We start from the raw sequence: 27,292 nt of genomic DNA on the forward strand, positions 1-27,292 counted from the left end.
ACTTTACCCTAAAGCCTCAAAAGTCAATCATTCACAACTCCTTCTCCCGGGGCCTTTTCACTATTGTTTTTGCTGTTGTGGTGCTTTTGGAGAGTGCACAGTGGCTGTCTGAGATGATAGAGGATTTACTTTTTGGTGAGGAGAGAGGAGCCTTGCCTCTACATATATAATCACATTTTTGGAACCATGAATAGAGGCCTGTGAGGAGGAGCTTGTGTGATGGATCAAATCCAGACTGGTCGATGAAGAATGGGAAGGTAAGAAGTCTCTTTATGTGAAGTAATTCCTCTACGTGCATATTGTCGGCAGTGTTTTTTCCAGAGGGAAGATTTTCCCTGCAACAGCTGTGGAATATGCAGCTTAGATTTTCTCATATTCAGATGATGCTCTTATGGATTTGGAGAATATTTTCTACTTATTATATTAAATTAAACTTCTTGAGCCCAGTGTGAACATAGAAAGATGTGGCCTCATATAAATGCAACTTAAATATGGATTGCAACTTAAAACATATTACATATTTGGATGAATTGCTAAGATTTTTTATAAAATTATCATTCAGATATTTCCGCATGTCTGCATCCTGCCTGGAAACATTAGAAATATCCTCACCCTGCATGTTCTGCTAAGCTCAGTTGATTACTGTGGATTTTGTCAGTGATCCTCATGCAGATATAATTAACCTGCTGCAGCTTTTGGAGCATGAAATGCCGCGAAGGTTCAGTTGATGTTTTCTCTTCTGCAACATTTATAGTGTTTTCCATCATTGGCTTTCAGCTCGCTGTGATAAAAGCCTCCATTATTAACTCTGTGGCATCCTGCACGCTGACCAAGATCAGATCCTCAGGCCCACACACAAATTTATGTGTCTTATTTTTCATGTTTTCTTATTTTTTCCTAGCTCAGATTTAGTTCACTAATGCAGATGTCAGATAAGTGTAATGACAAGATAATATGTGAGGTCCCACATCATCTCTACACTCTGTAACCTTATAAAGGACCCCATTGGCTCCGGAGAGCCATTGGCAGGTTTACTCTTACAATATCATAATATGTATTGACGCATTGTGTAAACATGGGAAAATTGGGAAAAAAACATTAATGTGATGAAACTTTACAACTCGTCAGGGTAAACTTCAAAGAGATATTGATAAAAGTTGAAGTAGAATTTATTGCATTTTGTCAGTACAAACACAGAGTAAGATATAGATTATGATGAGAAGATGATTTGACCCTGAAGCCCCTGACTGTCCCCTGCAGGTGTCAAACGTAGAGGGAGTGGCCTGGTGCTGTCAGTACCTCTGCTGGTCATCATCATGACATCAGAGGACCGCTCTTCCCATCAGTGCTCCTGGCTGGGTTTACTATGTGGACACAGGACGTGGGCTGGACTGCTGTGGGTGCTGCTGCTGCTGCTGGGTACCATCCCCAGCTCGTGGGCTCAGCAGGGCCCAACACCCCAGTCCATCAAAATCGAGGGCGACATCACCCTGGGCGGTCTGTTCCCGATTCATTCCCGAGGGCCTGCCGGGGTGCCCTGCGGGGAGGTTAAGAGAGAGAAGGGGATCCACCGACTGGAGGCCATGCTGTACGCCTTGGACCAGATCAACAGCGACCCAGACCTGCTGCCCAACATCACCCTGGGGGCCCGGATCCTGGACACCTGCTCCAGAGACACCTACGCCCTGGAGCAGTCTCTCACCTTTGTCCAGGCCCTCATCCAGAAGGACACCTCGGACGTTCGCTGCTCGAACGGAGAGCCCCCCATCATCCCCAAACCAGAGAGGGTGGTCGGGGTGATCGGGGCATCTGGCAGCGCGGTGTCCATCATGGTGGCCAATGTGCTCAGACTGTTCTCGGTGAGCCTTCTTTCAACATGTCTGATACACTTCCCCTTTTCATGAACCCAGTATCCCTCACTGATCCCTTAGTTTGAATCCAGTCACAGAGGAGGTGCACAAGTTCAGCTTTGGTTCACCTCATTTCAGGATCCCCCAGTGGCCTCAATATTTCTGAGTGATCTGATAATTAAAAGGGTTGTAAAAGAAAAAACATATTCATATTCATCTCTGCTTACTTTGCATTTGAAGAATTTTAAAACCCTTCAAATTGAATAATTTTAAAAAGGAAAAGAAATATTGCATTTGGTGAAACTGCTTACAGCTCATATCCACACTAACGCCATTGGATCTGATTAGTGGCCGTAAAAGATTAAGATAACTGAGTAAGAGCAGGGCATCAAGGGAAATTGTGTAAAAGTGGGTGCAACTATCAAAAATGTGTGTGTATAATATTGTGTATGATCAGTGTGAAACATGCTTTGGTGATGTCGGTGACCAGTTGTGCGCAGATAGATGACCGCAGTTGATTTATTGCTGCAACAAGCAGAGTTTCACTTTTCTCTGAGTGAACTTATCTGTGATTGTTAAATTGGTTAAAAGGTAGAGGTGCACATGTACAAGGCTCTATTGATTTGACTGTAAGTCCATTCTCAAATGATGAATGAGGACCTTGGCTGTCATTATTTTATTATTAATTAAATGTTTCTGCAGCATGAACATGGTTAGGTTTCATTGCCGTCCAGCTACGAATGATACAAACCTAATTAAGAGAACTCCTCAAATTGAATAACATCATCTCATTCTGGTTGGACTGATAACACTGCATGTCCCATCATGCTTCCACTGCACAGACACGAGCATCATTTAAAAAGATTGATTAATTTGGATGAGTTTCTGCACCGATGGCAGCTACATTTCACGGGCTTGTGAGTCAATTGTCGTGAGTGCGTGGCCTCTGCAGGCTGATCCATGTTTTCTGTGCTCGGTACACAGATCTTTCTTTAATAGATGATTGACCTCTGATAATTGATTACACTGCTCACAGCGATCACAGGACAATGAGTCTGCGTAAATCCCATATTATGTAATGTTCCCTCGTCTCGCTGAAATAGTCGGACAGAAATCTGCCTGAAAACACACAATCAAATTGCCCAAACTTGTTTGAGATAAAAACGTATATCGACTTGCCAGGATGCGACTTGTTGCAGCGTTCTTCATATAAGGATGCTGCGTTGGGATTCAAGGAGGAGAGGCTTGCATACAGGGCAGATGTTAACTACAGAATTATAGATCCCAACCTCCACTAAGCCCCTCTCAGCAGCTCAGGACCCTGGGCTGAAAATAGAGCATCAGGGAAGCGGGATGACATTGGTTCTAGGATAACAGCAACTTGTGGCCGGTGTGGAGTAGATTTAGCTAAATGGTGTGTTTCCTCCTACTGTCCATATGTGCTACTCTCCGGACTGCGGATGCCTCTTCACTGACGGTCGCTGAACGTTGAACAGCTGCTCTGAGGCAGAGCGGGAGATGCTTCAGCATCCATCACCGACACTGTTATTACTCTGGCGTCGCAATAAGTGAGCAGAGCCTCTGCGCTATTATTATTCAATATGTACCCTTAAATGTATCTTAATTAATAAAGTTTGTTTCTTTATTTTTACATATGTTAGCTTATTCAATATGAGGACTAAACTTCCTTTTACAAAGATTTTTTTTAAGTAAAAATCACTGTTAAAATTATTAAATAGCAAAAGTCTATTGAAAAATTATAAATCAATTAAAATGTGAAGATTTTAGAATTTTGTCTGTTTTACATCACTGTTTATAATAAGTTTGACCATTCACACCAAATAAGCAAATTGAATATGCACTTTTAATTTTTTTTTCTTAATAGAGATTTTACAGCATTATCGATGCATGCATTTATTCAAAGAAGGCAAATAGATTTACTGAGAATAAAATATATTTATTAGCTGCAATTTCTTATTTTCGCTTTAAATTTGAGTAATTCACTGTTTCAAAGCATTGCAATATTTAAAAATCCAGTTATAATAACACAGTTTTTACACAAATCTAATTTTCTCAAACAGTTTGTTTTAAAATAATGATAATAAATTACTTACTAAAAGTAGCTGTTGATTCAGCTTTCCTGAACCTGAAATACGTTGGACTCTTGAGGATCATAAAAGTACATGCATGTAAAATGCTGGTCACAATCTCTTTATCCTGCTTCCTTGCAAAAGATTGTTTTAGTGTTCAGTATATTATGTGCAATATGACAGAGTTGAACTCCGTTGTCATTTCCCTGGCTCGGCTCCACAAACACCCTGAACAGCTTCACTCACTTACTGCATGTGAGTAGATATCAGCAGGACCGGACTGCAACGGGATACTTCCTGTGTTACTGATACGGCTCATTGATTTTAGTGAGTGAATCGGTGCAGATGCTTCTGAGGGATTAATTTGGAGAGGATTATGTGTCGTCTTGTTGAGAACAAATTTGTATGCAAATATTTGAGTCACTTCTCTGAGGCCGACTCTTGCCGACGCTGTTGTCTTGTGTCTCTTGGTGCATGTGTCGGTCACTTATACAGCTGTGGTAGAGCTCTGAGTCGGAGAGAGTTCCCCTCTGGCTGAAGATGTGCTCTGCAACCCGGAGAAGGTCTTGTGAATTTGATCTTGATGGGGTTGAAACAGAGCATCAAATTTAAGCTGCACGTGGCAATCAGAATTAAATATATTGTATGGTTTACAGCTGAGAAATACTAACCTTTTTCTAGTCGCTTGATCTCTGTCTCTCCCTCTGTGCTTAACGTAATTTGGCTAAAACCCCTTTAATCCTTCCAGATAATCTGTGAAATGGTTCTCTCGCTCCTCTCTCCTTCTCCCTTCGCTACCCCTTGTGTCTACCTTTTTCTCCTCATCCCCTCCAAAGGGCCCAACGTTAAGCCATGCCTGTGGAACCGGCATTAACAGGGTCAGGGTTGAGACTGTCGACATAAACTGTGTCATTAAAGAAGTAGCACACCAGTAAATTAATCTTCTCATCCATTTTTTCCCTCCAAACAAATGCTTTTACAGCTGCGGCTCCTACCATCTGTATTTCACCGTGGCGCTGGTTATATTCTCAGCACAAACCAGCACTGTGAAGTTGACTCAGTTCTGAGAATTACTGAGAACGCAGGCTGTTCGAGAGATGATCTCTCTATGATAGTCCAATTTGGGGATTTTAATGCACTCTGACTTGTCAGCATTAATGGGGAACATCTCCATTTAGACACTGCTGAGGTTTTGTCTGTGAATATGTGGTGCATCATCCTCTGACACGGTCCACTGCTCCCTCTTGTCATTCCTTTTACCTTTGAATTCACTATTGGCCTAATAATCAGCGCTGCTCATGTTTTCCACTTGACCCGACTCTCTCACCACCGATCACCACTGACCCATCCCTGTGTCTCAGATCCCCCAGATCAGCTACGCCTCCACGGCTCCGGAGCTGAGCGACAAAAGCCGATACGAGTTCTTCTCCCGCGTGGTGCCACCTGATTCCTACCAGGCCCAGGCCATGGTGGACATCGTCAAAGCCATGGGCTGGAACTACGTCTCCACGTTGGCCTCCGAGGGCAACTACGGAGAGAGTGGTGTCGATGCCTTCCTCCAGATATCCAGAGAAGCAGGTTATGTATCTAGTTGCTCAGACATAAGGGATTATGTGTTTCATGTGTATCAATAACTATCAATGTAGAACAGTTCACTACTGTACCTACATGTTGTCTTTAGTCGCTACATTAATACGGTAGAGCCGTATCATGGGCCCAGGCAATATCTCAGAAACTACCGGTGGGATTGGTGTAGAGTTCTGTAGAGACATTCATGGTCCCCAGAGGATAAATCTTGGTCATCTCCTTATCTTTGCTACCATGTGATTAACATTTGTGGATTTCAATGATATCTTTTTATATGAATGAATTAAATGCAACTCAATTTGATGCAATTTCCCTCTTAGAATAAGTTATAGTAATTAAATTAACAATTTAATTTAGGTTCATTTAACGCAATTATCTGAAATCATCCTCAAAAATATCAATTAGACAATTGAAATGAACCTTTAGCTTCAAGCAACACTGTGCCATATAGACCTCACAGAGCCACTTGACTGGTATTAGACACAATACGATTATCAATAATGAATCCATAATTTGTATTACTTACAATATAATATATAATTTTTCTTGGTATAGATAAATGAGAATTGCATGCTGTCTATTCTGTAAGGCTGCAGTTGAGCAGGCTAACATTTCCGGACATAATAATGTTGCTGATGCTCAGTAGGTATAATGTTGGACCATGTGTTCAGCATCTTAGATCAGCATGTTAATGTGCTAAGATTGACTATCAGACTTCATCTGCATCTCAATCCTTTAGGGAAACATGAATACTTAAAATAAATGTATGCAATATCACCACAACACTATCATTCTTTTGGTAATCAGTAGCTTTTGTGAACATAATTGTTTTGTTGTGCGGTGAGAAAACAGGAATGTGCAGAAAAGCCCATATATTTCTGATGTGTCTGTTACAGGTGGGGTGTGCATTGCACAGTCCATAAAGATTCCCAGAGAACCCAGATTTGGGGAGTTTGACAAAATCATCAAGAGACTGATGGAAACCTCTAACGCTCGTGGGGTGATAATCTTTGCCAACGAGGATGACATCAAGTGAGTCAAGCTCTGCCGCACGCGGTCTTAGACAAAGGATATCAGACATACAGATCAAATGTGCACAAGAGGACTTTTATATGTGGCTGCTAGGTCGACTTTTTCGATAATTAGTTTCACTTGGCTCTTAGCAGAGGAGTAAAATGGAAAATGTGTGTAAAGAAGTGTCTTCTGTCTTCCTCCAGGCGGGTGTTGCAGGCTGCCAAAATAGCCAACCTGACAGGACACTTTCTGTTTGTCGGCTCTGACAGCTGGGGGGCCAAAAGCTCCCCGATCCAAGAACTGGAGGAGGTGGCAGAGGGCGCTGTCACCATCCTTCCAAAAAGAGCCTCTATCGATGGTAAGGCAACTTAATAAAATAATAATAATAAAACCAGATTTTTTAATCTAACTCAAACCAGGGAGATGAAATAGGAATATCTGTGACAGATGACGTTGATGGATCAGTCTAATACCAGTGCAACAAATAAAGGAAATGACTGATGATTGATATGATATGTGAAGGATAGTGCCACTTTCACTCTGGCTCTAAAGATTGAACTGTCACCATATTTCATTTAGCAAAAATTGGATTTTTTCTCTCTCATTTAAGCACAGCACGATTATTGATACGGTACCATATCAGTCAGTAAAGCTGTTATTTCGAAGGATGTGCAGCATTTTCAATGAAACACAAACGGACTCTGGTTTGTGAAACACTTCAGGCTTCGACCAGTACTTCAGTACGAGATCTCTGGAAAACAACAGGAGAAACATCTGGTTTGCAGAATTCTGGGAGGATGACTTCAAGTGCAAACTAACTCGGCCCGGTATAAAATATGAACCTGGTAGAAGAAAATGTACAGGTATGATACAAACACACATGGAAGACTTTGAATATGACATTTTTATTAGTCTAAGTGTGAACAAGTTTTCCTTGTGTGACACTTTGATCATCTGCCAGGGGAGGAAAGAATCAGTGAAGACTCTCAGTACGAACAGGAGGGCAAGGTGCAGTTTGTGATTGATGCTGTGTACGCCATGGCCCACGCTCTACACAGCATGCACCTAGACCTCTGCCCTGGCTACATGGGTGTCTGCGAGAAGATGGACCCTGTGGAAGGACAAATGCTCCTTCAATACATTCACGCTGTCAGCTTCAACGGTGAGCTTTCCGCATTCATTTTGTGATTTTTCACGACAGACATGATGATGTTTCGATTTTAAAGAACGTGTAATTTTTTTGCTAAACAGGGTGAGAACTCCTGAGTTATAGAGGATCTGTGTTGGCAAAACCTTTGCTTTTCCACTGCTGCTCTGCCGCTCGCTGCAGACAGTTTCAAAAGCGGCACATTTTTAAAAGAAAACAGTGGAACAGAGGTCAGCTCAAAGACGGGGGCTTTGAGATGTTTCTACTAATGTACCTTGCTACAGAACACAGCGCATTTCTTCAAAGCACATCCCCTCCCTAGGGCTGCCTCCTCGCTCTTTGCTTTACACAAGGCTCCTGCTTTTCATCCTCCTCTTTCATAAAAAAAAGAAAAAGTCACAGTTTGGCAAAGAAAAAAAGGGTTCTATGAGAGCATCCTATTTACTGCTCTCCTCTTGCTGAATGACCTTGGCTTGTATGGAAGATTTTCTGATTGAGCGCCTGCAGGGACCTGAGAGGAACATTCAATCACGTTAGGGCAACAGAGCAGAGTGCACTGAAAGACTCTATGCATGGAGGAGAGTCTTCACTAAAGAGCATCCTGCACTCAGTTTTCACATGATTGCACCGGTTTGAGGAGAGCAAACCCAAGAAGTGTTCAGCGCTGTGTTGAGTGTCTCCCACTGTTTATTCAGCTTAGAGAACTTGGATCTCTTCTGACTCCATGTTCTGTTGTATTGGTTGGGCAAAGGTCATTAAAACTCTGTCTTTATCAAACAGGCAGCGCAGGAACTGGAGTCATGTTCAATGAGAATGGAGATGCTCCCGGTCGGTACGACATCTTCCAGTACCAACTGTCTAATGTCACCAACCCCGGCTACAAGGATATTGGTCAATGGACCAACCACCTCCGACTCAATGTAATCATTTTCTTTAGTCCATTTGAGTTCAACTTGAACTTCTTATTGAAGAGACTTATCAATTGTTTTTATTCTTTATGTATGTATTTACTTTCTTGAGACAGTAGAATGAGATTGATGCCACGCTACATGTCTTCAGGCTAGCTATGTAGCTAGAGCTAGCAGTCAGTTAGTTTAGCTTGGCATAAATACTTAAAACAGTAGTAACGCAATCTTCCCGACAACACTTCTAACGCTCATGAAATAACATGTTGTGAGTTAGTGTATAATGCAAACAAAATAATGATTGTGTTGAGGGTTATGTACCAGACTTTATCTTGGCTGGGTAGCCTTTTCCATCCAGTGTTTATGCTAAGCTAAGATGGCTCTAGCTACATAGTTAGCATTTGTACACACTTGTACTCTCAGATAAATCTTAGTAAGAAGCCAAAAAAGTGCATTTCCCAAAATGTAAAAGACATAGTATGGCACACATGAGCCCCTGGAATACTACAGAATTAGTTTTTTATAACACGTTAAGTTTCAAGGTTCAAATTGGCGGATTTGATCTGAAGTGCTTCCCAAATGTCAAACTGTGCCTGTAAAGTCACTGATTTTAGCAGTTTTTAGCCTTTTTGTTCTTTTCAAACAAATGAATGCATGTTTGCGTCCACTCCAGGCTGAGGAGATGCAGTGGTCAGGTGGTGACCGCAAGATCCCCGAGTCAGTGTGCAGTTTCCCCTGCGAGTCTGGTGAGAGGAAGAAAATGGTGAAGGGCGTTCCCTGCTGCTGGCACTGTGAATTCTGCGATGGCTATCAGTACCTTCTGGATGAGTTCTCCTGCGACATGTGCCCGTTTGACATGAGGCCCTTCAAGAACCGCACTGGGTGCCGGGACACACCCATTATCAAGCTGGAGTGGAGCTCTCCCTGGGCCATCATCCCCGTCTTCCTGGCCATCATGGGCATCCTGGCCACCACCGGATGCATTGTGACCTTCATACGCTTTAACGACACGCCTATTGTGCGGGCCTCGGGCAGAGAGCTCAGCTACGTGTTGCTGACAGGCATCTTCCTCATCTACCTCATCACCTTCCTCATGATAGCTGAGCCCAGTACGGCCGTGTGCGCCTTCCGCAGGCTGCTGTTGGGGCTTGGCATGTGCATCAGCTATTCTGCCATGCTCACCAAGACCAACCGGATTTACCGCATCTTCGAACAGGGCAAGAAGTCGGTCACTCCTCCGAAATTCATCAGCCCCGGCTCTCAGCTGATTATCACCTTTATACTCATCTCAGTACAGGTAAGTTGTCTTATCTCACAGTACAGAGAGAACCGACATCTTTTGTAGCTATCTAACACTCCTTTCTCTGCAGTTACTTGGCGTGTTCATCTGGTTCGGTGTGATGCCCCCCCACACCATCATCGACTACGAGGAGCAGAAGCCTCCAAACCCAGAGTTCGCCCGAGGAGTCCTGAAGTGTGACATGTCCGACCTGTCCCTCATCCTATGTCTGAGCTACAGTATCGTACTGATGATCACCTGCACGGTGTATGCCGTTAAGAGCAGAGGAGTTCCTGAGACATTCAATGAGGCTAAGCCCATTGGCTTCACCATGTACACGACCTGCATCGTCTGGCTGGCTTTCGTACCCATCTTCTTTGGGACGGCTCAGTCGACTGAGAAGGTGGGAAATTCAACATTTTCACAGGCATCACTGGTTCTGTTTCTGTAATTTACCCAGATTATAAAGTATAATCTCAGCTCTACTCGCTTCTTCTTCAGTTTTAAACCTAGGCCTAGCTCTTTGCCTTTACCTGAAAGTTTATAGGATTATGGGAAGTTTGAACATCTATGCTTGAAAGGAAGCATCTGCTGATGAATAAGACAAACGGATAGTAAAGCTCAAGCAAATTAATCCCTCTGAAATTGGAGATTGTTGCCCGTCGTATCATATTTGGCTTCTGCTGTACACACAGGACATCCCGCCTCCACTTTACTTAGAGTTTAAATTAGCTATTGGGCTATTTTCTGCGTACGAGTACGAGTCTGTTGAGGGAACAATAGAAAAATAGAGTTACGCTTTGACTAATAGAGAACTGTATTATGAATCAGTCAGGCAGAAACAATTAAGGCCTGAGGTGCTTTCAAAGTCTATTCACCGCCTCAAAATGGATGTGAAGTGAATTAAGAAAAAGAAGGAAAGGAGAAGAAAGGAGGTCAGAAGAGCTCAGGGACGACAGGGACCCTTCGTAGACCAATTCAGCCATCCCATTCAATTAATCATTACATAGAAAAAGAGCTAAATATAAACTCTAACTTTTGTCTGGCTCGTGAAAACAGCAGCTCTTTTGCTCCCATCATGTGTGGGCCCACGTAGAGGAGGAGGTGATTTACCTGCTCCATGTCTGCATTTTCATATTGAGGAACCATTCACTGATTCTGAGCAGGTCTCTCGTGTTGCCTCGGGCAAAGCTCATAAAATTCAGTCCATCTACCCCATCAATCACCACGGCTCCTTTTAAAAACCGAGAGGTCAATGAGAATGAGCGATTAAAGCAATTTTAATGTGCGGACATCAGCCTGTGAGATACCAGGATGTGCTGCTTCGGCTGAGGATACTGAACAATTTATGACTTATTTATGGCACAAATATATCTTATTTATGGCATGTATGGCTTGATTTATTTATGACCTGTACAGTTTTCTTGAATAATGAGTTCATAATTTATTGGAGGCAGATCTCAGGAGAACTCACTTCTCATTATTACCGTTGGATTTTCTCGCAATAGGAGGAAGAGCAGTGAGGAGAAGACGTGGTCAAAGCCCATAAATAGAGCCTCCTTTCCTCACTACATATACCAGGTCATAAATCATTCATCAGTGGAAAAACACTGCCTCCTGTGCTTTGAGATAAAAAATCATGAAGACAGCTTCGTGACAAGCTATGAGACAAGCATAAAGTGTGTTTTATTCAAGCTGCATAATGACGAGAATCAATTATTAACTGCACACCAATGAATGGTTGAAGTCATTGGCCGGAAATAATTGATAGTATGTCCGGTTGTAATAACCAAGGATGGGTGCTCGGAACATTCCTCTGACCTGCCGTGTTTCTGCCACAGATGTTCATCCAGACCACCACGCTAACGGTGTCCATGAGCCTGAGCGCCACCGTGTCCCTGGGCATGCTCTACATCCCCAAGGTGTACGTCATCATCTTCCACCCGGAGCAGAACGTCCAGAAGAGAAAGCGCAGCTTCAAAGCCGTGGTGCAGGCGGCCACCGTGTCCACGCACCTGTCCCAGAAGTCCAACGACAAACCGAACGGAGAGTCCAAGATCGTGCCGGACAGGTCCCAGTGAGACAAAGACAACATGGGTCCGTGTTTCATCATCTCCCGCAACGGGCCCACAATGTACTGGTTGATGAAAAAATCTGCGTCTACTCCTGTTGGCTGGATTCATCCGTTCTTCTCCCCTCAGCTATGGCTAGAAACACCAGCAAAATAAGTTCTTATTGTCTTTTCACACTTAGATTCCTCAGAACTACTGAAACTGGAATGAAGCATAAAAGGAAACAGAAACACTCACTCTGAGAATGGACCACTTTTTAGTCAACATTACCCGAGGGCTTAGTTGTAACTCTCCTTGGAAAATGCTGTCTCGGAGAAAAGAAGTTGAGCTTAAACAGCGACCTTTGACCTACAGGAAGATGTACATGTGTGTGGAGAAGTGTTGTTTGTCATCTCTAAAAGCACTGCATGGATTGTGTGTTTTATGTTAATGTTTTTGAAAGTTTTTTGGGGGGAGGAGGAGGGGGTTCTTCTGATCACACTGGAAGTGAGTAGCTTATAAAACTCACCATCACATCCTTTAACTATTTTTGATTAACTCCTGTCAGAGGTTAGAATTCATCACTGGACTCAAACCTGTGGCGGATCTATTCAATATCCAATCTCCAGTACAACAGTGTACGTGTACAATCATTAAGGCACAAGTTGTTAACAGGATATTTATCTTCAGGTACTAATACTTTTCCACAGAGGAAAACAATGATTGGCATTTTCCCATATTGTCAAGCAAAGCTGCTCAGGCAGTTTGTGTGGCAGGATGCCACTCACAGACAAGCTGCTGTTGTGTTCATGCATGGGAACCTTGTCAGAAAGCTTCACGGCATCGGTTGTATTTGATTTTGTACCATGAAAGCTTTTCTAAATTCTCACTTCTGCAAACATTTTAATACATTTAGCATGAGGTCATTCCTAAAATCTACCAGTCCCTTTATCTACCTATTTATATTTTGCGGTGTTCCTTCTGTTACTTGATTACTATGTACAACTCAGGGTTTTACTGAAGGTGTTTTGACAAACGTTTGTCTCGAGGAATACCCTCTGTTCTCGTGCAACCGTTTCAACTGGAGCAACTACAGCCATTACCACGCGTGGATCATTTCCCCCTCATGGTGCAGGACTGGGATTCATGTCCTCATGTGAGAAAACACTGTTTGTACTGCCCTCTGCAGGAGCGCGCACCTCAGTGAAATGTTTGTGAATAAAAGCACAGCCAAGAGGGAATTGTTTGTAGACCCCACACAAACCTTAATTAAAAAAATATTGTTTATTATTTGTGTTTTCATCCGGCACGACCTTTACAACTAAAAAAAACAACTACATTATAGGTTGGAGTTCATGGAGGCAGTTTAAATAAGTCTGAAAAAATTATAAATAATAATTTTTCAGACGTCAGTATAGAGACATGTGATGATCGGGGACATAATACTGTTCTACTGACTTTTGAATGGTCCAAAAATAAGTTAGTCTCTGAGGCACAGACATACAACTACAAAAACAGGCTCAAAGAAGCCTGAAGTCTTGACATAGAAAATTCAGACTAACACACTCAATACATTTGTGCCAGAGCAGGACCAGGAAGTCGTCCGGGAGGGAAGGAGAAGCTTGCGCTCACTGCAGGAAGCTGTCCAGGGTCAGGCACGTTTCAATCCTGGGCAGAGGCCTGGTCACCTTCTTCCTTTTACCTTTCATCAGAGGGCGGATCTCTGATAGAGGAGACTGGAGTGGAGTGGATGGTTAAGGAACGATGCGGACATGTTAAAGCAGTTATTTTTTTCTGATCTACATTTCACTTTATCTGTTACGGTTCTCTGGCAATCTAAAATCTCCACAGCTAGTATTACACAAATTAATTTATATTAAAATGGAGCAACATTAGCATTTATGTGTTATTTGCCACCTGACACATCAGATATAAACCCAATTACGATCTTCACCAACTCCAAAGGGAAATATCTGACTCTTGAGCTGCTAAATCTACAATCAGGTTTAAGCAGCTAGTTGCAACATCATCAGTTTGCTTCTTGATTGATAGATAAAGGATTTATTGAACCTGAGGGAAATTTAAGTGAGATTTCATTTGCTGCTGAGCAGCTTAAGTAGTTTGTTTATATTTGTTTTTGTTTAAAACAGCTGAATGCTGCTGCTGCTTAAAATTTGGTTAATAAAGTCTAAACCTAAAACAACCCGGTATAAAAGATAACTAGTGCAGCTTTTAATTTGTGTTGAATGATAGATTAACTGCACTTCATAAACACCATTTAAAAAGCTATACTCTCTAATCAGGGGTTATTTCAAATAGAGGAACAGCCATTAAAACACAAATATTTCAAAAGACAGAAAGCAGGATACAGCTTGGATGAATTTAGTTCGTCCTCCTAATCCATCATAACCAGTTCTCACCTGAAATAAGAAATGGTGTCTTTAGTCAAACCACTAAAAGTACAAATTTCATATTAGAACATTTTCAGCAGAGGGCTGTGTTGTACGTACAACTCCAGGCTTCCTCTGAGGGTCCAACATGCTGCCAAAGGTTTTCTTTCTAAACAGGAGGGAGTTCCTCATAAAGAGATCCATGGATGCATCCTCATGTTGAGCCTGAGTTACACAAAAGTATATATTAATGTCACAAAAATATATTCTAGATTTTAAAATGGACCTTGTTAAGAGACTTTAAAAAAAGTACCTTTGTTGAAATTAAACTTTTCTCGTGGTGTCTGGACATCCTGAAAATAAAAAGGGTTTTATAGACAGTTTTAGTTTAGAAAACACACAACTCACTAGTTTCAGCTCCTCAGAACAGAGAAACACACATGAGTCAAAAAAGACCTACACTGGAGGGTCAAGACGCATCTTCTTAGACGGGACCTGCGACGGCCTCTTGGCAACATCATCTGGCGTAGACACGTCATAGGTCATATTGAGGTCAATGTCCTCGCAATCTGCAGGCTGGTGCAGGCGGGGCTGCCTCAGCTCCATAGGGGCCGGGCTGAAAGGTAAAGCAGAGGAACGTCATCAACACAATCACACATGGCTTTGCTTTCATTGAAAACTCATGACAAGTGTTAAGGGATGTCAGTCCAGTGCGTGCGCGACACGCACCTTTCGAAGACGAGCCGACTCAGGGTTTCGTTTGTCCGCGTCGGCGTGCTCAGAGTCTTCTGAAGAAACTCCACCTTCTTCCTCAGACTCTGGAGAGAGACACATGTCGATTTATTAACAAAGATATTTTTTTTATTAAAAAAACTGAAGAATGGGCAGGTTTGCTTACAGAGATCTCCTTGTCTGCATTTGACAGTTCATTCTGCAGAGACTCCGTGTCCTTCTTGGACTGATTCATCCCCACTGAGGCTTTTTGCAACTGAAATCATACAGAAGAAAAAAACATTAGAAATGTAAGGTTTAATGTCGCTTCCTCTGGATGCGGATTGGTCACTCACTCAAATCAATTTACCTTGCAGTTGGAGGAGAGCACTTCTCTCTTTAGCTTCTCGCACATTTCATTTGAAGACTTCAGGCTTCCTTTTAGATTATCATACTCTCTGAAAAGGGACGGGAGCAGATTAATGTACAGAGAATGATGACAGGGGAAACTGCATTAATTAAGACTAAAGTGATGAATTGAAAACGACAAGCTGGCAGTTCGGCCCGACCCAGGCCTGGCATCAACATCCATCCTGAGAGAAGCGATCACAAGTGGTAAGAAAGTATCACACTTGGTAATAAAATGTGGCCTGAATGTGTCTCCTGTGGTCACTTATGATCGATCTCACGTCACCGCTCTATAGGCATATACAAATATACATCATGTGTTCACGTAGAACAAATGTTTTTATCCAGTCAGGGTTTACAGATGTGTCCAATGTCACTGTGTGTCTTGTATGTGTCAGTGGAAGCGAGAGACAGGAGTAAGGATGGCCTGACTGAATATTGTGCAGCTGCTGTCAAGAAATATTTTAATAGGTTAAGAAAAGTATGTTAGGTGTTAGTGACTTCATAGACACAATTGAACTATTTACTTCTTGAGTGAGATGCAGTAGATTGAGAGCTGCTCCATTGCTGCATGGCTGACACCCATATCCGTGATCATGGACTCCACCTCTGTTCTCTGACCCTGTAACAACACGTCCAGGCTGAGGGACAAAATGCCAGGGTTAGTTTCCAGTATTCAGGGACTTTCTTATAGAATGAAAGATGAGACAGTTCTATGCAAAGGATGCTCACTGAAATATTTTCTTGCTTATATATATGTATGTATCTGTATATTAAATTGAATAATAATAATAATAATGATTTTACAATATTGAAATGTTCAAGACAATTTTCAAAAACATTTTCACACAGGTCAATATAGGGATTATTAAAATGTGGCCCTAGATAATGTGACTGCAGACACCTTTCAAAAGTTTTCATCTTGGTTCTGAGTCTGCGGATCTCGTCCTTGGCAGCCTGAATATCATTCTGCTGTGTCTCCAGGTAAGTCATCTGCTTCTGTAAGAGACCAAAAACATAATACAGATACATAATCAGAACAGGAGACAGCATCAGTCAGTATAGAGAATGAATTTGAACTAGGAAGAACAGACAGCGTACTCTAAGTGCAGAGCAGAGCATGTCCTTCTCCATTATCTCTTTCTTCGTGCTGTCCAGGTCTCTCCTGTGCTTGTCAACGGTGTCCTTCAAACTGTCCATCACCTTCTGTTTGTCCCGCCAGTCTCGCTCTACAAATTGAGCAGACAGATTAACTACTACCTTACACTCAAAAGTATCAGGTGCCATCATGCTACAGCTTAGTTTCTTACCTTTAGAGCTTAAAAGCACCTTAACTCGATCCAGCTCATTCTAAGGACGGGATAAAGACAATGAGATGACATCCAGATGATGTGACGGCAAAATCTGAAAATCTATGGCATCTGTCTGTATATCTCTGTGTCTCTGCAAACTTTCTCTCACATTATTTGTAAGTAAATAGCGTTGATTCCACTGGTATAGTGTTTGGTTGTTGTGAATTGGGTACCTGCAAGCTTTCTGGGTCTGCGCCTGGGGCCCCCTCCTCTCCACCAACATCAAAGAACAGCTTGCTGATAATGTGTCTGGTGCTGACCTGCACAAACACACAGAACAACAGCACACAGGTTTATGCATTTCTTTTTTCCGGCAGATATGAGGAGTGTGGGTTAGTGGTAGCTCGCTGATTTCTAGAAGATGATGTCACATTAACAACATTACTTTTCTCCCTTATAGTATGTTTTTATTAGGGATGTTTTGTATACATAAATGTAGATACTTTAAAAACAAACCTAATTTTAACGTCTGGAAAAAAGTGTTAAATAACCAAAATGTGTCAGACACAAGAAAGCTCTTAAGATGCTTTCATTATACGTTTTATTTGTGATTGTTGTTTTCTTTAAGTGCTTTCTTGTTATTTATTTGTGCTTCTCCTTTTTTGGGGGGCTTAACCTGAGAAATAATTATTTGATGAAGAAAACATAAGCGTGCCTCATTTGTTAGTACTTCTAATTGACTTTAAGTTACTGTACCTGTTTCCTGCACTGTGGACATGTTTTGGTGGGGGCTATCTGAAACCACTGGAGGAGACTGAGGGAAACACAGGACAGGTAAAAGTGAGCCGCGGTTGAAATGTGTCAGAGAAGCTGATGTGCTGTTGAACATTTGACTGTTTGTACCATTCATAGTGGAAAGTGTGTCCGCAGTGGATGGCAGCTACATCTCTGGAGTGATCGAAGAAATCCGAGCAGATAGTACACAGTGCTCGGATAGGCATCTTAAAGTAGCAAGGGTCGGTATCTGTATTGACTCTACAGAAAGAAGGTTAAATAAACAACAGAGTAGACATACAAAACAAATCCACGTCTCCTTTCCACACATGTTTTCGTAATATGAAATAAACTCACTGGGCTACACATGCAACGATATCGTTCCACAACACGCGAATGTCCCGTTAGCCTAGAGTAATGGCAACTTTAACTCTATCAGTCGTCACCATACTCACCAAACGAAGATGTTAAGATACTGCACGGTCCTTCGTTGTGGAGAGAAACATCTTACACGTATCTATCAAATGCCATTCCAATGTTAAACCCAGTTCAAGTTGTGCTATGAGTCCGAAGCTAACTAGCTAGCTTGAACAAACACAATACGATCTTCCGTATCCGCGCCGTACGTTTAAACACAAGCCCCGCCCCTGACTTCTTCGTCTGTGTTTTGTTTTTTTGGCTCTGCAAGAAGCTGCGTTCAGGCGCAGCCACAAATCCTCCGACATATCAGCTTCTTACATACACAGTTGTTTTTCAAATGACAGTAAAGTGAAAGCAAAACTTGTATTTCTAATCATTACAGTTTCATTGGGGACAATTATGAACACAATGATACCCACCTTTTTAAGATACATTATCCATCTCAAACATTGACATAAAGTGTGAGGAAGTATACGAAAAAGAAGAATCCCTTTTAGCAAGTTTTCTTGGTAATGAACAAGCTTAGTGGATTGATGAAGACGAATGCACCACCAGCATCAAATAAGGAACTTAGTTTAATCTAACACCACATGAAAGATGAAAATACCTTTAGAATGATTTTTTATTTAATTCCAACCAAATGAGCTCGTTTATTCCTCGCTCGAAAGGCATCTTCTGGAAGAGAACTTCATATCCCACAATTCCTCCTTCCGACCTAATGTTGACTAGCTAGTAAAGTGCTTCAGTCTTGTGTATGTGCTAGTTAGCTAGCTGCGCTAACGTGGAGCTCCCCAACCTCATGTAGACAGAACCGGAAATGAAAGGTAAACACTTTACAATCATTTATCAGGAGTTCCGTGTGAAGACGAGGATGACAGCTAGCTTCATAGCTTTATTTACTGTTGATTATGTGCTACAGTTGGCATTTATAGTGGCTGTTTCTAAAGTTCTGTATCTGCATGTCCGACGTGTCTGAGACTGAAGGGAGTGAAACAAGGATCGTTATATGATTTATAAAAAGACAGAGGGTGTAAACATGAAATCAAAAAGCGTGAAGTACAACAGAAACATGTCCGTGTGAAGGAAAAACGGTTTCGTTCTCACAGGAAGCTCTTATCTTTACTGGTTTAGTTTCTCAGCAGACACTAGGAAAGAGACTCATCAGCTTCAGCTCTGCAACTTGTCTGAAAATACAGAGGGTTAGTGCTGTGTACCATCAAACTTTGATTGATTCACGTCTCATAACAGCACCATACAACCAGGTTGACCTTGAATCCCAGTCTCAGTCGTGAAGTTGTTGACCTTTGATCCTACAGCTCTCTATCTGTCTGGTCTGCCAGGTGTGTGTCTCTGCCATAAGCAGCAGCAGTGATGGATGGTGAAGCCCCGAGGGCGAGAGCATCCTGGGAGAATGGCTCTCTGGCTCCTGTGGACCGCCTCCGCACTGAGAGGGCGGACAGCCCCACTCCAGGTCTGGTGGAAGGAACCGAACCAGGTGAGGCGGCTCTGTTGTCTCCCACTTGCAGACACTTTCCACCTTCATGTGAAGCACCAAGCAAATCCCAGCAGATCCACTAGATTTTTAAGATCAAACAAATTAACACCAGATAAAATGCTTATTTTATAAGGGAGAATACAGCTGGAAACAGCAGTTAAAAGAACATTGAATCGAAGAAAGAAACTTACCCTTACATCCCAGATTCTGCAATACACAATCAAATACTTTTGTGTGTATATGCATGTGCAATATATATGTACATGTGTGTATAATACATGTATAAGCTAACAAGTTCTTCTGTTCTGCTTTTAAAGCCCAGCATGCACTGCAATTTATGATCTGAGTTGATGTGAGCTCATGTGATGATCTGTTCTTTGTCCAGCCTCTTGCAGTGCCTGCTTGTATATTAATGTCCATATACTGTGGTGGTGACAGTTAAAGTATTGTGTGGTTGTGAATCTCAGCCAGTGGAGGCTGTAGGTTCTGGGTGCTGTGGTGTTTGTTCCAGAGTCTAATGGCGGATGGCAGAGAAGAGCCCTCCCAAGCACTTTAAGGCTGGTTGAGTCTGTGGCTGAACGTGTACAGAGGACTTCCCTCTCATTCTCTTCTCTCCCGCTGCTTCCTCTTCGTGGTGGAGCTGGCCTTCCTCACCTGCTTGTTGGGCGCAGAGCGTTTCAACAAAACTGACACCTCTTTAGGTGTCAGTATTAGACCCTTGTGAGAGGTGGACATGCAGTTTGCAAGTCACAAAACTAACATTTGACAAGTTCATAATAAAAATGATTATGCGTAACTGACTATAAAATTGTATAAATTGATTTATAGGCGATGACATCGGCAACTAGTGAACACACATTTTAGCTTTCCGAAGTAGTTTTTCCCGACTTGAGATGGCCTTCACGATAACTTCCCCAGTCAGTGTGAATGCACAATCTGTATTTTCCTGTAGAGGGCCTCAGTGGTGTCCAGTTTGTTGTTGAGTTACAGCCGCCCTAGAAACTTGTCTCCACTCTCACGCCTCTTGAAGCAGCACGGGGTCCTCTTGTTTTACTGAATGTCCACCACAAGCTTTTTGTCAGATTTTCCAATATTGAGATGAAAGTGGCTGCTGTTGCACTATCCTTCGGAGTTTTCCATTAAGTCTCTGTAAACCAAGTCATCCGAGCACCTCTGTACGGCACACAGAGCAGAGTCGAGGCAGAATTCAGAGATTTAGAGGGCGAAGAAAAACGGCCCTTGTCCCTTGATTTGAGGCTTGTTGTTGTGGAAACAGTGAACCTTCTCAACAACATTCTCCTCATCAGAGAACCGGAAACTCTCAGTGTCATCTACCTTGTCTTCCTGAAACAGCCCCTGGTAACTTGTCCTGAAACACTCCCATCAGGGCCACTTCTCCCCCCAACATCAATGCTGCCAAACTGCTGCAGGTGATAGACTCTCCTGCTAACGTTAGTGAGGAAGTAGACCACCTTTATCGTTTCAGGTCTGTGTGGATGTCTTGACTTGGAAAAGCAAAGGAATGAATTAAATTGTTTCATGTCATTTCTCTTGAGGTTTCATGCCATTTTATGGCTCATCCCTCATGGGATTATATCACAAAACGTCCAATATGTGTACAGTACACAAGGGTAACGTTTACACTACGCCAGTGTCCTTCTGAGGGAGCTGATCATGCATCAGTCCATGGATAAGATCCACCGTCATCAACCCTAAGTTATAACTCTTCTGCAAAGTGTCATTAATGCAAAAGTAAAACTAAAGAATTGATGGCACTACACTCTAAAATGTAACATCTATGATTGCTGCTTGAATCCACAATGATTTAAAAAAAAAAAAATGAACAGAAGATATTTTCAGTAGTCAATGTCTGCAGTTATGTTCGTTTTAACTTGTCATTACAAGAGCGTGCATGCTTACAGTATGAGAGTAATCAACTTCCCTCATGGTGGTGAATGGTGTTCAGAGAGTAGACATCCTGCTGACCAATAGTTGCTAAGCAACAAATGGGCGTATAAACCACAATGACTTGTTTTTAATCTCATGATAAAAAAAAGTGTAACATTTTCCGTGTTTGCACTTTTCAATCTGGACACGAATATCACATTTAAGGCCAAGTTATCTTACTTTCTATCACAGTGGTTCTATTCTTCTCTTTTTCTAAATTAAATGAGTCATGACCAGATGTCATTCATTTCTGTGGCTGCTCTGAAAAATGGAATTTGTAGAAAAGGACCGTGCTTCTTTTTTTCCCCCTCTAATAAAATTTGAATTCTAGACCAAATCAAAGGGGTATTGTGGCTGACTCTGGACGGGTGGTAAGAGTCAATGTAAAAAAACCAACAACCAAATGAACTTCTTTAACTCTACTTTTTTAGTTTCATAGTATACAATAGTATCTTGTAAAGCAAGGCACACATAAGATTTCTCATGTTTTGTCAGCCAGGCCAACAGTTTCTCAGGTGTTTTGGTGTGGTGATCTCAGTTGAGGTGGGGCAATTATTTGCCAGTCCAACCAGTTAGTGTTCACACTTGAAGTATTTTTTCTTCTTACTGCCGCCAAGGATGTTATGTTTGTAGTGTATTTGTTTGTTAGTCAGCAGGATTATGCAAGAACTACTGGACAGAAACCAAAACCTGATATAAGGATGTGGTATGGGGTCAGGGAAGTTTTTTACTTTTAAGAGCTTTTCTCGGAAAAGGCCAAAAAATAAGAAGCACAAAAAACTTCCTCCAACAGACATTTGTACGGTGGCCCTGAAAGCTCAACGAACGGCAACTTAAGAAAACACATGCAAGTTGACAAAACACCTGCAAAAAGAGAAAAGCGCTGCAAATACCGGAACGAGCTGCAAATAGAGAAACGCGCTGCAAATACCGTAACGCGTTGCAAAAAGCCAAACGCGCAGCAAGAAGCCAAACGCGCAGCAAGAAGCCAAACGCGCAGCAAGAAGAGGCCACAACACAACGGAAGTGTTTCCAGGGGACAGCTAAAAGTGATGGACACTGCTGCCACAAAAACGTCCAATACACCATAGAAATTCGGTTCCACACAGGGTTCGGCCACCCGCGGCTCTTCGGCCCCTCTGCAGTGGCTGTACAGTACAGTGTTGTGCATATGTTTAGCGAACGCTGAACTTAACGAATCAGTTTTCATATTATTAACGTGAACGTAACGATGAACGTGAGTGAACGTCACGTACATTTTTTAAATCATCACCGTATCAGGCCATCATGAAATACCAGGAGTGTGTGTGTGTGTGTGTGTGTGTGTGTGTGTGTGTGTGTGTGTGTGTGTGTGTGTGTGTGTGTGTGTGTGTGTGTGTGTGTGTGTGTGTGTGTGTGTGTGTGTGTGTGTGTGTGTGTGTGTGTGTGTGTGTGTGTGTGTGTGTGTGTGTGTGTGTGTGTGTGTCCCGGCGCTCCGACCCCGCCCACTCACTCGGAGAGAGCCACAGTGAGCTCTGATCACGGAAGATGATCCGATCTAGAGACATGTCGTCTTCTCCTGTTAAACTGAATAAACAGCGCTAACAAGCAAGCCCCTGTTTGTGAGGCAATATATATATATATATTGGCTTCTTGCTGCGCGTTTGGCTTCTTGCTGCGCGTTTGGCTTCTTGCTGCGAGTTTGGCTTTTTGCAACGCGTTACGGTATTTGCTGCGCTTTTCTCTTTTGGCAGGTGTTTTGTCAACTTGCATGTGTTTTCTTAAGTTGCCGTTCGTTGACCTTTCAGGGCCACCGTATATTTGGTTATAAATGCCTAATTGTTCATTCATTTTACATCCATGCATCACACTGACAGACACATGACCAACTTTTATCACTACATCGATGCAGGTGCAGGTCAGAAGAGTGCAATGTTCGTCCACGCACAGTCGTTCGAGGACCTGAATGCAGAGGTTGAGAAGGACGCTCGCAGGGATGATGAAGTTGACAGATCCGAAGGAGAGCATGCAGAGGAGGAGCTCAAGGTGCTGGTGCGGGAAGAAAACATAGAGGAGCCACCCAACTCTCCATTGGAGAGCAGGTCTAAGGAGGAGGATGTTTCCAGTGAGGCGTGGAGGAGCCACAGAAAACACGTGTTTGTGCTGAGCGAGGCTGGAAAGCCGATCTACACCCGCTACGGCACAGAGGAGGCTCTGTCCAGCACCGTGGGAGTGATGATAGCCCTTGTGTCCTTCGTAGAAGCTGAGAAGAACATTATCCGCTCCATCCATGCAGGTCAGAATATAGGCTACATCCGTACTACTATGTTTTCGTTTGAAAATCGATCTAAAACAAATCCCTGTCCACATGAGTGTTTTGGTTCCGTATCAGTTTTAGTCCCCGTTCATACTAAGACGTCTGAAATCGCATATCCCGTACACTGGGCACGCCTCCTACACATGTAAGCATTTGTATTATTGTAAAATGCTGTATTTAACTTCACAACAGCTGTTAGCAGAGACAAACGGGTACGCAACGCTTGTAATTGATTATCCATGTTGCGTTCTACACTGGTAATACGGGATTGTTTTCTTCTCGAAGGGGTCAGATAGGAGCGTGGTGAATCAGCGAAGGCTACGTCATGACCAAAAAGACCCAAACAGCAAGCGGTTGTAAGTGTCTACGTCATTGTTTTCAAACATCTCTGTTTCTGCCCATCCAGACTAACTACTAATGTAGTTTTCGCACTAAAACGAGGCCAGCAGCATTTCTAAACATCTCCGGTTTAGCAGCTCTAACTCCAAAATAGTGTGGACGCCAGGCGTAACCGTAGCCGAGTCGATGTGTTTTCAAAGGAAAACGTAGTAGTGTGATTGTAGCCTTTGCCATATGGTACGTTTCATATGCAAAACAAATGGGTCTAAAATTTATTTAATGAAATCTGTTTGTGTCAGATGGCTATAAAGTGGTTTTCCTCAGCAAGAGCCCCCTGGTCCTGGTGGGCGTGTATCGGACATGCCAGTCAGACAAGGAGCTGCTGCGGGAGCTGCAGTACATATATTACCAGATCGTCAGCCTGCTCACGCTCACTCAGCTCAACCACATCTTCCAGCACAAGCAGAACTATGACCTGCGCCGCCTGCTGGCTGGCTCCGAGTATCTCACTGACAACCTGCTGCTTCGGCTGGACAGGGACCCCGGCCTGCTGCTCAGCGCTGTCACCTGCCTGCCTCTGGCCACCTCCGCCAGGGATGTGGTGTCATCGAGCCTGCAGGCCGCCAAAGCCACAAACCTAGTGTTCTCCATCCTGCTGGCGGGCGACCAGCTGGTTACGCTGATAAGAAAAAAGGACCAGTTCCTGCACCACATAGACTTGCACCTGGTCTTCAACCTAGTCGGCTCCTCCTCCTCCTTCCGGGAGGGTGAAGGTTGGACGCCCATCTGCCTGCCAAAGTTTAACACTGCTGGATTTTTCCACGCTCACATTTCCTACCTGGAGCCTGCATCCCAGCTCTGCCTCATCTTGGTTTCAACAGACAGAGAGGACTTTTTTAATATGTCTGACTGCAAGAAGCGGTTCCTGGAGAGGTTAAGTAAGCGCAGTGCCTACCAGGCTCTGAAGGAGGCGCTTAAATCTCCCAGTTATTCCGTGGCACAGGTCGGCATCCCAGAGCTCAGGCACTTCCTGTACAAATCAAAGAGTTCGGGGCTGTACACCAGGTGGGTAGGGTGTGTGTGGAATTCATTTAATAGTGAAACTTCTGTTTGAGTTGAAATCTGTATGAGTGCAAATCTTCAGGTGTTGCCCTTAGTGCTATACTCTTCCTCCTCTTCCTCTAGTCCAGAGTTTCCTGTGATGTACCAGTCTGATGAAGAACAGGAAAGGTTGATGGGTTTGTACCAGGACCTTCACAGCTGCTTGCACCATCCAACCAGACCACTCTCTTACTTCTACCGCTGTGGTGAAACTGAGAACCTGCTGGCATGGGTAAGACATTGTGACATGTGATGTTTTTTCTGTTTTTAAAAAACTATTTTCAAAGACACTTTGCACAGATTTTCTTCCAAATCTCACATTTCACATGATTTGACATTACGAAACCCACTGGCATTTATCAGAGCAACTCAACGTTGTGTATCCTCATCATATACTTATCATTAAATTAGGTCATTATCAAAGAGCAGCTTTCAGACATGCACAGCCTCCGGAGTTTCCCCGCAGGGCCTGTCTGTGGGAATGCAGTTTCCGCAGTCTTTCTCCGCCTGCCTGTCAAGTACAAAGTCCGCCCAAAGTCCACAGGAGCCGATGTGTGAACACAGCAGGAGATGATGAAAAAAATAAAAACAAAGAGAAAAATATCTAAGGATTGAAAAAGCGGTGCCACACCAACAGACGACAACGCCAATGATGTCAGGACAGTTTGCGATGATAAGAGCCGACGCCCGTGTCAAATCAACATCACGTGATCTCCACAGCAGATTTAATATGTGACATCCTGCCTCTGCCTGCTGCACCACCCCTCACCCCACCCTCCTCCAGAGACTTCTGTGTTATAAAAAAAATATGAGCATGAGAATTTCCCACTGCTTTGTTGTTGTGTGAGGCAAACTCAAGAAAAAGTCTGCACCAAATCATTGAAGATGAATTGAAAAGAAATCAAAGAAATCAAAGAAAAAGCATTTCTTCCCCCTTTTTTACAACGTGATTTATACCCATTATTTTTGCTATATTACTCTGATAATGTTCAACTGTAAGATTAATATGCTTGATCAGAACAGCACTTTGTATATGTAAAATAAAATGAGACAGGCCAGTTTCCTTTTTGTGTTTTTCATGCTGAAACTGAGCTCTGCATTTAAATGGCTTTATGATGCCCTAAGTCTTTTCCTGTTGTCTTCTGTGCAGGTGACGAGCGGCTTCGAGCTCTACCTCTGCTTCAGTCCACTGGGGACCAAGGCCCTGGCGGTGTCTGCCGTCACCAAACTGCTGAAGTGGATCAGGAAGGAAGAGGATCGCCTCTTCATTCTGACTCCCCTCACTTACTGAGCCCTTTGCTGCCGACTGACCTCCTGGACCACAAAGCCCTGAACGCTGACCGGCCCGGTGCTAACAACAACTGCGGATGAAGCAGAAGTAGTCCAGCATCCACATACTGTGTGATTGTCAAAGTAATTCATCTCTGGCTACTGTGTTCCTCAGATGGAATTCACAGGTTATGTAGATTGTGTAATGGAGATAAATTAAAGCTGTATTTTAGCTAGCTAGATTTTTATACATTTTGATTTGGATCGTGACAACAGATGAAATTAGCCTCAGCATCATCAAATAGTTTCATAAATTATTAATTGGAACAGACCTATTTTGCCACTCAGGTTTTTAAAGATATTAATTCTTAAAAATCTAAAATTAAATTTATATTACCAATAGCTGCAGTACAATGTATTATTACAGGACATTTTGTTCAAATATGGTCGATAACATTCCTGTTTTTTCTGTGTTTTCACTCTACATGATGACTAATCACTTTAAGGCCCATTGTCATTTTAACCTCTATGCACTTTCTTTATGCAAAAAGCACTCTTAGGAAATGTGTTCATGAGTCTGTAACTTGTTTTACTGCTGTCATTTTGTTTCAATTAACTAGTCAGTGTAATTTGAATCTGTCCAGTGGCCATTTGCATTTTTCCGTAAGGTTTAAGAAATTTATCATAGACATTTTGTGTGGTTTGTAATTTTATTCTGCTATATATTCATTCATGATGCGTCATATTTTATGGACTTTGCTTAAGAAATCTAGCATTGCCACATCTGCCTCCTTGAATCATGCCTAAACTAATGGTCATTGTCAATATAAGGTTGTAACAGATCAGGCTTATTGCTGCTGCACATCTCAGTGATGATGATTATATTATAAAATTAATGATATGTAATAAAACAGACTCCTGATCAGA

The 27,292-nt window shown here is 42.7% G+C and overlaps 3 protein-coding genes across 5 annotated transcripts; 2 read left to right on the plus strand and 1 right to left on the minus strand.

Annotated features, from left to right (window-relative positions):
• Positions 1-242: 242 nt before the first annotated feature.
• On the plus strand, positions 243-11,953 carry grm6b (glutamate receptor, metabotropic 6b). Its single transcript, XM_053445817.1, is given in 12 exon segments — positions 243-257; positions 1,261-1,291; positions 1,294-1,859; positions 5,302-5,518; positions 6,424-6,559; positions 6,745-6,899; positions 7,264-7,404; positions 7,503-7,703; positions 8,469-8,608; positions 9,267-9,890; positions 9,964-10,275; positions 11,714-11,953. Coding segments are annotated over 12 exon segments (2,778 nt in total).
• Positions 11,954-13,188: 1,235 nt separating this feature from the next.
• traip (TRAF-interacting protein) lies at positions 13,189-19,332 on the minus strand. 2 transcript variants are annotated; one of them, XM_053442006.1, is made up of 16 exons: positions 18,526-19,332; positions 17,628-17,759; positions 17,481-17,538; positions 16,958-17,044; positions 16,743-16,782; positions 16,534-16,661; positions 16,337-16,431; positions 15,960-16,073; positions 15,395-15,482; positions 15,212-15,301; positions 15,043-15,131; positions 14,774-14,929; positions 14,627-14,666; positions 14,434-14,538; positions 14,293-14,343; positions 13,189-13,659 (listed from the first exon to the last, which is right to left on the minus strand). In XM_053442006.1, the coding sequence occupies exons 2-16, from the start codon at positions 17,723-17,725 to the stop codon at positions 13,552-13,554; spliced, it is 1,347 nt and encodes a 448-aa protein (XP_053297981.1). In that variant the 5' UTR covers positions 17,726-17,759; positions 18,526-19,332; the 3' UTR covers positions 13,189-13,551. The 2 variants fall into 2 exon arrangements, with proteins under 2 accessions (XP_053297981.1, XP_053297974.1); XM_053441999.1 differs by lacking the exon at positions 18,526-19,332 and adding an exon at positions 17,954-18,302.
• On the plus strand, positions 18,452-27,292 carry mon1a (MON1 secretory trafficking family member A). Of its 2 annotated transcripts, none has more exons than XM_053441988.1 (6): positions 18,452-18,742; positions 19,235-19,413; positions 23,252-23,635; positions 24,295-25,060; positions 25,181-25,328; positions 26,247-27,292. In XM_053441988.1, the coding sequence occupies exons 2-6, from the start codon at positions 19,290-19,292 to the stop codon at positions 26,385-26,387; spliced, it is 1,563 nt and encodes a 520-aa protein (XP_053297963.1). In that variant the 5' UTR covers positions 18,452-18,742; positions 19,235-19,289; the 3' UTR covers positions 26,388-27,292. The 2 variants fall into 2 exon arrangements, with proteins under 2 accessions (XP_053297963.1, XP_053297957.1); XM_053441982.1 differs by having other exon boundaries at positions 18,453-18,742; positions 19,259-19,413.

This window comes from Pleuronectes platessa, chromosome 2, assembly GCF_947347685.1.
Source record: "Pleuronectes platessa chromosome 2, fPlePla1.1, whole genome shotgun sequence".
NCBI classification, from domain to species: Eukaryota; Metazoa; Chordata; class Actinopteri; order Pleuronectiformes; family Pleuronectidae; genus Pleuronectes; species Pleuronectes platessa.